The 11,029-nt window shown below is 37.1% G+C and overlaps 1 protein-coding gene across 1 annotated transcript; it reads left to right on the forward strand.

Annotated features, from left to right (window-relative positions):
• The first annotated feature begins 2,138 nt into the window (after positions 1 to 2,138).
• On the forward strand, positions 2,139 to 10,085 carry LOC132119179 (histidine N-acetyltransferase-like). The gene is made up of 4 exons (XM_059528982.1): positions 2,139 to 2,317; positions 7,886 to 8,109; positions 9,082 to 9,306; positions 9,410 to 10,085. The coding sequence occupies exons 2-4, from the start codon at positions 7,894 to 7,896 to the stop codon at positions 9,974 to 9,976; spliced, it is 1,008 nt and encodes a 335-aa protein (XP_059384965.1). The 5' UTR covers positions 2,139 to 2,317; positions 7,886 to 7,893; the 3' UTR covers positions 9,977 to 10,085.
• The last annotated feature ends 944 nt before the right edge of the window (positions 10,086 to 11,029 follow it).

Here is an 11,029-nt window from a genome sequence, read left to right on the forward strand (position 1 = left end):
ACTATTATTTTGACGGCACCCATTCACTGCAGTAGATCCATTGGTGAGCAAGCGATGTAATGCTAAATATAAGAAAAATATAAACTCTTTGGTAATTTTTGAGCGAGCTGCTAACGGTCTTATCAGATTCAATGATCTATGCTAAGCCTATTAGAAAACTCGTATTTTAGGATAATTCCGATAGCATGTGAAGGCAGCATAAGAAATAGGGTTGATGTTCAACTGGTGTTGTTTATGCCAAAACAGAAAGATGTGTACCTTGACATATTTTATTATTTCATAAAATAAATAAAAACTTTTAAAGTAAGCATATGTGAACATTTTCTTACATATACTTTCAGATAAATTGTTAGAATATGTTTTATGGTGTCTCCTTTATCTATACACCTTTTCCCTTTTTATTTATTATTCTCAGGTAGGTAAGGAAAGTCGAATCTGGACAAAACTATAAGCATTCTAAAAGTACTTACAATTTGCTCAGCAAACTTCCCTGTGGTCAGTTCTTGCTTAAGGTTCTTAAATTACTACTCTGGTAGACAATAACTTGTCAATAATATAATATAATTTTTATTAAAGTTAACAAAAGATATATAAAAGTACAATAGTACTTTAGCTGAAATGCATTACTTCATCTTCAATGAATCCATTCTCCTCTGGTTTCGTGGAACCTGTCCCCACATGGCTTATAACAATAAGTCAAAATCAAAGAAACAAAGTCAATTTTCACACACACACACACACACACACACACACACACACACACACACACACACACACACACACACACACACACACACACACACACACACACACACTCCTTTAGGCTTATTTGAAAACAACATGGTATGTGTACTGGAGCAGGGCTGTGGCCTTCCAGGAACTGAGTTTGACACTCCTGGTTTAAAGTTAAAACTTCTTAATAATAGATTGGTTTATTAAAAATACACAGCTTTTCACTTCACAAGATGCTCATTAATAGACTGAAGTCAGGTGGATTACTTGTGGATTATTGTGAAGTCTTAATCAGTTGTTTGAACTATCATTCTGACGGCACCCATTCACTGCAGTAGATCCATTGATGAGCAAGCAATGTAATGTTACATCTATCCAAATCTGCGCTGATTAAGAAAATTGTATCTACCTCTTGGATGGCCTGAGGGTGAGGGTGGCCATTTTCAACATTTGCAATTTCAACTGTTTCAACTATTTCATCTATTCCAGCAAAAGTTCAGCTAAATGTTATATTGTTCCTCCTACTTTAAACTAATTTAATAAAAATATATTATTTTACTTTACAAGTATAAGACTTGAAATAAACACATCAGTGCTTACTATTTTAGTGTCCTTTATGTACTTTAAAGGGAAACTCCACTTTTTTCAAAATAAGTGAGTTTTACCGTTTTCGAATCCATATCGGCCAAGAAAATTGCAACTTTTCATTTTCCATCAGTCTTAGTACATGATGTAACTACAGAAGAGTCAAGTTTTATACAGGAAAAATATTAACTCTCTGGTCATTTTTGGACAACATGCTAATGGTCTAATCAGATTCAATGATCTATGCTAAGCCAAGCTAAATGTGCTACCACCAGACCCGGAGATCAGTTAAATGGATTGGTAATGGTAAATCTCAATAGAGGAGCTGGAAAATGAGACTATTTTCAAAAAAGTGGAGTGTTCCTTTAATTTACATTGCAACTACATATAATATATATTTGAATACTTTCCTATATATGTATGCTACTATATATGCCAGCCTTAAAAAGCGACATCAATTTTTATACAATGTTTAATATGTATAATATGCTCCGTCTTTCTACCTACCACAGGGTCCTTGACCTGGAAAAGGTCACCGATTTCGATACTTGTGTGAGCACCTGCTGTATACCATCTCTTTTGCATATGCAAAGCCCATTTACTCAAATGCAGCTGTGTATGTACAGTATCCATCAAAGTTGCAAAAATCAAGGGAAGCAAAGCATGCACTTAGTCAACAGAACAGCCCTAGTAGTTCAGACACACTGGGAGTGAGAGAGAGACATAGAAAGAGAGGCAGGCAAAGAGAGAGGAGAGAGAGATCGATCATGATTGGGTGATGTTTTAAGGGGTTGGCATACCTCCCTGCTCCCTACTGGGGGATGGGGATGGGGATTCTAGGAGGGGCTTCACAGTGACCTCATACTTCATATATTCTACGTCTGAACCGGCATTAACTAAATATTCTGCCTTTAACTGCAGTGCAACGAAAGCTTACATCTATTCAGCATCTGTCAATCTGACCTCTGTATTCTTCACAAATCCAACACACGACGCAGAGGTAAGTCAAATCATCTACCGTGTCCGCTAGAAAGGATTCTGCTTGTGCAGTCTATGTTTTGTAAGTGCTCGACGCCTTCAAACAAGCATTGTACTTGGATTTTCGCGTCTTCAAATTGTCATGAATATCACGCATTTGCTGTGTATTGTCTTTCCCATCCCTTCTCCCGTATCACGGGCCAAATTAATAACCCTCAGAGACGACAAGTCAATGAATGAAATGCAAAGAATTTGCCGGAGACCCCTATTACAGGTTTTGTTATATTTTGGCATTCATGTTTGCGTTTGGTCTTCTCTGTGCGTGCGACGTTTTTCAATTTATGCCGGATGCAGGTAGTGCAACATCCGCGGAATGATGAAAAATGTAGCGCGTAAGCCAATTATGACAATGGAACTGTTTTGTAAATAAGTTAGAGGATAAGAAGTAATGTCTATAGCCTCTCTGCTTTAAGTTTTAAAACGTTATGCACAATTTATATAAAAAATTTGTATTTATATTAGAATTTACTGGTGTTTTATTTTAAACTCAAACGAAACATTATATGGATGCATATAAAACCCGAATTGCACGCTTATAATAGTAAGATTTCTTAGCAAGGCTTTAGGTTAGATGTTTGCCTTAATTTTGTATTTCGAGTGAGTGGGGGCGAATCAATAGGGGTCGTTTTGCAGTGATGCTGAGAACGTTGCAGCTTTGACTTTAAAGATTCTGAATGCACCCTTCGTTAAAGACATCATTGTATATCTCTTGTATTTATATCATATTTATAGAAATCTGGATGTCTGACTTTGTAAAATACGTGAAATACATGTTGCAGTTGAATGTAGGCTGAAGCGTGTTTTTTGATTTGATGATGGAATGTGCTTATCCTTCTGTGGGTGTTTGGTACGTTTGGGCCGGTGTGAAGTCGACACTCGCTATCATAGGCCCATCGTAGTTATTTTCCATTGGAACGTGAATGCCTATGCTGACGCACCATACCTCCAGTGTACATGACATAACCACGAGAAGTAGGAGAGACATATGGCATGGCCTATTATTAATGGACATGGTGTGCAGGCAAGCTGCTGCAGTGGTGCGAGGCATTTGCCAGTGTCATACTTGGCCCATTTGGTTTTTAATGTTGCTCCACATACTTCAGTATTGCATTTAATGAGCACAATTTAAGTGCATTGCATACACACACTTCTGTGCTTTTCTAGTATGTCTAGAAGAGAGGTATGTAGTCCTGATGGTCTGAATTTGACAAAACCCATTTTTATCTGTCAAGAATAATGTTTTAAGCATGCAAATTTTTTTTGTTCATTATGAAGTTGTCAAGCATGATTGGTGAGTGCTGGGATAATTTACCCACAAATGAAAATTCAGTCATAACCCATTGGCCTCATATTGTTCCAAACCTGTCATGTTGTAATGTTGACGTTTTTTCCAGGGATTTTTAAAGAATTTTTACACAGCTGTTTTCCATCCATTCATAGTAACTGTGGGTGTCATGCTCCAAAAAAGGACAAAACCCTACCATAAAAATAGTTTGTATGCCTTGTGTCATATGATAGCTTTGTGTGAGGTTACCCCAATGCTAACCTTGGGACGTTGCGCCAGGTTGGAAGTCACTTATGCTGAAATGCAGTTGGTTCTAATATGTCTTGTAAAGTGCATGTAATGTGCAAGGCAGGAAACAAATCAAAGCAGTCACTGAAGCAATAGCTTATGAGTCATGCGGGCTGTTGTTTAAATTATCTATATGAACTGGCATTGTATCAAAAAGAACTGTGTGAAAATTCTTCAGAATGACTTCATTTGTGTTCCACAAAACAAAATAACACATACAGGCTTGGAACGACATGAGAGAGAATAAAAAATGACTTTTTGGGTGAACTATTCTGTTCTGTATTTTTAGAATGCTGTTATGCACATTTCTCTTCGCATATTCACACAGAGCTTGCTGTATGTGTTGAGTCCACTTATGTTATCATGCACATGTGACAGGACAGAACTAGCCACTGACCTAAATGTGTGCTCCATATTAAGACAGTTTATACACCAGATTGAGACTGCATGAAAAAATCATTGAGAATGAATTTATTTAATAGGATTGAGTCTCATCATGCATATGTTGATTTGCATTTAACACTTATGTATTGGTTGCTTTGTAAATCTAAAGGTTAAACATCTTTCTTACTGAATTGTATTGAAGGCATTTAAAATGTTAATATTATGAAAACAAGCAACATTATTTTTCAAGGTTATCCTCTGAGCTCACATAATCTGGTATAATGAATTTATATAAACCAATAGATGGGAGGGGAACCTAATGCATTTCAATGTATTGTCCTCTAGATAAAGATAGATTAAGACAGAAGGGAACATAAAATGAGACTAGAATTAAACGGGCAGAATAGGGTGATAAAATTAATTAATTACTATCTTATATGATGCAAAAAAATAATAATAAATGGTACAGTATATTTTATCATAAATGTTTTTGTTTTTATCATAAATATTTCATAAATGAATAAATGTTTTCTTTATCTGTTCAGATTATGTAAATGTTCTACAATTGGCTTGTAGAGAGAACAGATACATTCTTTAACCTTCCTTAAAGATATATTAATTTACATCCTTTTGACTTTCTTAGTCCGCCAGTCTCCATTTGATGGTCATGTTCTTTGTGAAAGTTTCTTATTCTTCCCCAATTCATTTTCACACGCATTTCCATATTATATATTGTTATTTTTATACAGTGACTGATATATTTTTTATAATACGCTGTTAAAGGCATATTCCACCCTAAAATGAAAATGTTGTCATTATTCACTTAACCCCCATGTCGTTCCAAACTGGTAAAAGCTTTGTTGGTTTTCGGAACACAATTTAAGATATTTTGAATGAAAACCGAGAGGCTTGTGACTGTCCCATAGACTGCCAAGTAAATAACACTGTCAAGGTATAGAAAAATATGAAAAGCTTCATCAGAATAGTCTATCTGCCATCAGTGGTTCAACCATAATGTTATTGAGCGACGAGAATACTTTTTGTACGAAAAGAAAACAAAAATAACGACTTTATTTAACATGTTGTCTTCTATGTCTCTCCCCACATCACCGTAGCACTATTTTGGAAAACAGCTGCTGAACGCAAACTGCGTACGCACTTCTGTGTCAGCCGTGACACAAGGATACACTGTTTTCTTTCAAATCAAAGCATAAATTCACATAGAATATGTATCCTTGTGGCGCAGCTGACACAGAAGAATGACATGGGGGTAAGTGATTCATGACAAAATTTTCATTTTGGGGTGGAGTATCCCTTTAAGATGCAAAACAGCTATAACATTTTGCCTAACTTGTTAAAACTGAAAAAGGCATTGGTCATACAGTAAAACACAGTGTGCAGTGAAAAATAAACTCAAGTCTACAGTGAGTGCACACTCAATCAGACTGAACCTGTTCGTTCCATAGAAGCCCAGTATTTAGAAGTACAGAATTTCTGGTCAAGTTAGACACTACACCATAAAGTCATTGTTAAAGATTGTAGGGGCATGTTAAGTTGTCTATACTTACAGCTGTGCAGTGTGCGATAATCTCACGAGAGCCACTTTGACTATAGCAGTATCACAGTTTGAACGGAAAGTGAGAGCAGGTGTTTACTGGGTAATAATCACTTCTTGGTTGTGGTAATTTAAGTAAGCAGTCATTTAACAGACACTCAAAGCAATGTTTAGTATATAGTTATTAAAAATATAATTCCCCTGGTGTAACCAGGGTTAAGTGCTTCCCTACAGTCCATATATCACTCTTTGCAATGACTGAACTTAAAACCTTTTGACATTACCAGCCTAGATGGGAAGTGTCTTGTACAGTAGTAAAGGGCAGTGGTACACCAACATCATGGGTTCCAGGGAATGCATGAATTGATATAAAGCATAATCTAAAAACATTTCTAAGTGGCTTTGGATAAAAATGTTTGCTAAATTAAAAAAAGATTAATATAAAGGGAAGATTCCACAAATATTGTGGTCAGGTTCTCTGAAGAAGTGTTGTTATCTCTAGTGAGCAGTTAGCTGTCAATCATACAGTACAGAGAACTTTATCAGTTGACTACATCTACATAGTCTACACCTGGGTTGTCATGATCTACTCAACAATGTGGTTATTGTCTTGACTTTCATATTTAGTTTTTTACACCTTTTTGCTTTCTGATGTTATACGTTTTCACATTCATTCTCTCCTTCAGTGTGACTTAATTGTAATAACTCTGCCTGACGCAACTTTAAAATCTATCCCAAGGAGAAATGACAAGCCCTGTGATTAACAGCAGAGAAGGATTTTGTTTTTTCTGCATTTATGTAACACATCTCATTTGAAGATGTCATGCACAATATCTGCATGTTCACAAAAACTAATTAACACATTGGTGTTAACGCCAAAAGAGTTATAGTTATATAAGATTTGAGTATATTTTCATGCATCTTTAAAGAAACCAAAAAAATAAATACATTTAAAAAAAGATTGTTTGGACCTCATTAAGGGACTGTTATAGCCTCACAGATTGCACTAACCTGATGGAATTTGCTAATTGGTGCTTTGATATTTTGTTCTCTTATTTTGAGAGCTAAATTAATTTGGGGTTAATAAGGGTTACCCAGACATAGACAGGGCATGACTTAGGTTAGGGAAACTAGGGGAAGACATCGATTCAGTCCAATGGAAATATCAGTTTAAGCGAACTATCCCATTATAAATTGAAGGACAAATGAAAGACTATGAGAGACAGTCACATGGAAATTTGGACATCGAATATCGCATAGCAATTGGCAAATGAACCATGAATGAATAGATTTTGTGACAGCCCCAGAAAGTCCTGCCCAATGCATGTTTGCCAAACCCAAACAACCTTTCAGACACTGAGGGTTTTCCCATTACAGAAGTGCATCAATGGAAAAGTACCAGGGCTTTCTCAAGCGGTACGGGCCCAAGGGGGTGCAAACAATGTTTGCTCTGTGACTTGTTCGCAGTGTTGCTTCCAATGCACGGATTTTCAGCCTTTCAATCCCCCGACACTCACTAGCCATGTATGCGTGCCTGCACACATCTGCCTACCCATCCGCTTCACCTTCCCCTGGACGTCTCGCACCATTATTTCCCAAGTCCTTTCAAAAAATGTGTTTATTTTCTACTGGGAACCAGGGCAGTGCTGCTCAGTGAGAATTAAAAAAAGGATTAAGGGTTCTGGCGATAGGAGGTGGACATGTCTGTGTGTGTCTCGCATTTGGGCATGGTTACAAGTTTCGTTATTGATGCCAACCTGCTGGCATGTTGGTACAAGAAGATAAACACTGCGACATAGGCACAAACCTTGCACTGTACTGAGCTGATAACGACCCTCACGTGATTAGTTTTTTTAAGATGCTATCTTGACATCCTAGAAATTTAAAAAATCAGGAAACTAAATTTACAAAGGGAGCAAAAAAGGGTAAAATGTCGCATGGAAGATCTTTTTGGGTCACAGATCATATAAGTTGAAATCTAATTGTAAATATCTTTCCATGGTTGACTGTGTCCGCAGCTCTAAGGATGAAGATTGAAAACAGCCTGCCCTGCTCTCAACTCCCTGAGGCCCCTCCTCAGACCGGGCTGGATTTTACAGTGGCAACGGAGGAGGACTTTGATGATATCATGGCCATGAGCAAGGATATCTATGGCGGCCTGGACTATCTGCCCTCCCGCTATCAAGCCTGGCTGCAAGAGAGCAACCGCACTGTCATTTTGGCTCGCAAGCAAGGCAAAGTGGTAAGGAAGCGGATATGAGGAGCTTATTGCAATGCATGTTCCATCCTTAGTGATTTAAAGGAATAGTCCACCAAAAATGAAAATGATTTACTCATTAAACTTTATTTTGAATGTGACTTTATTTTGTGCAAAACATTTAAAGAACATACAGGTACAAACAGGAATTCTAAATCTGAAAATATCTCATTACACCTGCTGCTAAAACATTATGCAAAAGAGCAAAGACTCCACACTGGCTTAGGAACAGTCTTTACGTAAACCAAATCATACCTAATAATAATAATAATAATTCTAATAATAATTTATTAAAACATAATTTTTCATTTATAACAAATGTCATAAATAGATCAAATATTTTATATAATATATAAAAATAAAGATAAATATATTACTTTTGTACTAATACATTTGTTTAGTAAAATAAAAAGTACTATTTAGTTTTTTTAAAATGTATATTCACAGCTAATATTCATGACTTAATTTCTTTACTTTCAAGGGTAAACCTTCAAGCCTTTATTTTGGCACAGAACTGCACAGAGAGAGTTTCTGCGTTTAGTTGAAAGCAGGTTAATAATAACAAATTGATTGAAATGCTGAACGCACAGGCATTTTGGAAATTTTTGCGAATGTGAAAATGAAGTGAACCTGGTGCACATAGTGTTCCCAGATGCACATGACAAACTCACAGCGGGAGCAGAGATGGAGCATTTATTGTGGCTCTGAGACATCGAAAATATCAGATCATAAATTAACACAATTCTATAGTTCACTCTGAAATACTATGTGTTTTTAATTACATCACAGCTTTGTGTGATGTGATAAATGCACTAAGCCATATCACGATTTCAGTTTCATTTTGATTAATTGTGCATCCCAAAATGAAACTGACAGAAATTACAAAAGAGCACCAAAAAACTTTCTCTTTCCTCTATCGTAGATATAACTCTCTTTTTATGCAACCACATTTTCCAGATTGCACTAGAGTCAGTGTGTGTTATCGATGATGGCGAGACCATGCTAGTGGAAGGACTTCGTGTTGCCCCACAGGAGAGGGGGAAAGGTGTGGCAGGGGTACTTCTTCGCTTTTGCTCTCAACTGGTTAAGTCCAAGTACCCTGACGTTAAAGTCAGCAGACTGACAAGAGATGACCAACTGGGGCCAAAAGACTTCCAGAAGTACCGGCTCATCACCAAACAGGTAAAAACCATTAACAATCAAACATGTACATTTGGTTCAGATCTGAAATAAAAACATCTAAAGCCACATTGTCTTCATTCTGTCACCTAATTCAAATGTGAAGGGAATCCTTCTGGTGCGCTTCCGCGCCGAAGACCTTAAATTACGCCTTGCTGATCTTGGGCCTAATATCACTGTAGCTGGGGAGGGGCTGTCCACCACAAACATCCCGGTGCGTCTGGAGCCTGCAGAGGTGCATCAGCTCTTCCTAAGCGATGTTCTAATGCAGGGTGTCCTTCCCAATGCAACCATCGTTCAAGATTGGCAGCCATTCAAGCCTCTGCCTAGCAACATGGCCATCCTGCTGAAGAAGGACATTGATTGGATGGTTGACGATGCCAGGAGCCCAACCATGGCTAGCTTGTGCACTTTCCCATTCCACGTGCCAATCGGTGATGACTGGTACTACCTCAACATCGACATGTTTGGTAAAGACCTGATGCTGGCCATACAACAGCTGCTGTGCCACCTGAGGTGCCACACTGGCACTCTGAAGGGTTACGTCATGTGTCAGGTGTTCCTGGAGCCTGCGCTTTGGAAGCCCATGGCTGATTTTTTTAGGGAGACCCTTAAAGTGGAGCTGGTGAAGGAGTACACAGAGCAGTGCGTTGTGGAGTCTGATGTCGTTTAGTCGAGGAGCCTCAGAAACACCTTCCCTTAAAATTAGACACCAAACCTACAGTAAAGAGAGGAAATTTAACATCTCCCTCAAATATGGCACCTAAACAAAAAAAACACAATATATCTACTCTAAAGGGACGAAAAAACTTAATCTCTATTCCACTTAATGAAAACGCTCTCATAGGATTTAAATTATTTTAACAACAACTAATTATAATAAAATGCATGCAAGTGAACAAACTAGAATAAATGTAGTAGACGCTTGTTTAGATTATTTAATTTATTTCCATATGCAATACTGTAAACAGCGGTACTGACAGGACAGGGACTGGAAAAGAGGGGAGCAGTTTTAGTTTATATAAAATAGGGACCCACATTGTTCCAGGCCCTTTCATTTGTTGGCATCGCTGACAGTGAAAGCATATTTACTCATGCTGAGTTGAAAAGAAAACTGCACAATCTTTAGGGCACTTTATGATAAAAAAAAAAGAGAAAGGGATCTCACTTTAGTGTCTGTTGCTTTTTCAGAATGTGGCACTGTAGCTGCTAGAGTGTTTAGAGAAAAAATAAAAAACATTTCTGGGAGTTTATGACAGGCTGCCCATATGGAGATCGAAATGGTCTTCAAAGGGAATTTTAATTAACATGAAAATACTAAAAATTTCCACATGGGGTAAATGTAATTTCAGACTGAACTCCTTTCTAATACGCTCCTTGAAAGATTAGTAACCCTTCCTCTAAAGGAACTTTACAGTGCTTTAAACTCAGAATCAAATTATAAATGTCTTGCTAAGAACTTGCTTATGCATTTAGATTACAGTATCAAGTTTTTGCTTTAAGTACTTGAACCTGTTTGCTAAAATGACGTTCTATCGGTATTTGTACCTAACTGTAGAAGTGCAATTTCAATTATACACGGGAATATTGCTAGAAGTACATTCAGTTATATATGATTAAGAACTAATAATTAAACAGACAAATGTTTAAGATTCATCATTTGATTTATATTTAAGTTCTAAGCTATATATAATAAATCTTTAAATAAATGTTCTTTTAGTTCATT

The sequence above is a fragment of the Carassius carassius genome, chromosome 3 (genome assembly GCF_963082965.1).
Source record: "Carassius carassius chromosome 3, fCarCar2.1, whole genome shotgun sequence".
Lineage (NCBI taxonomy): Eukaryota > Metazoa > Chordata > Actinopteri > Cypriniformes > Cyprinidae > Carassius > Carassius carassius.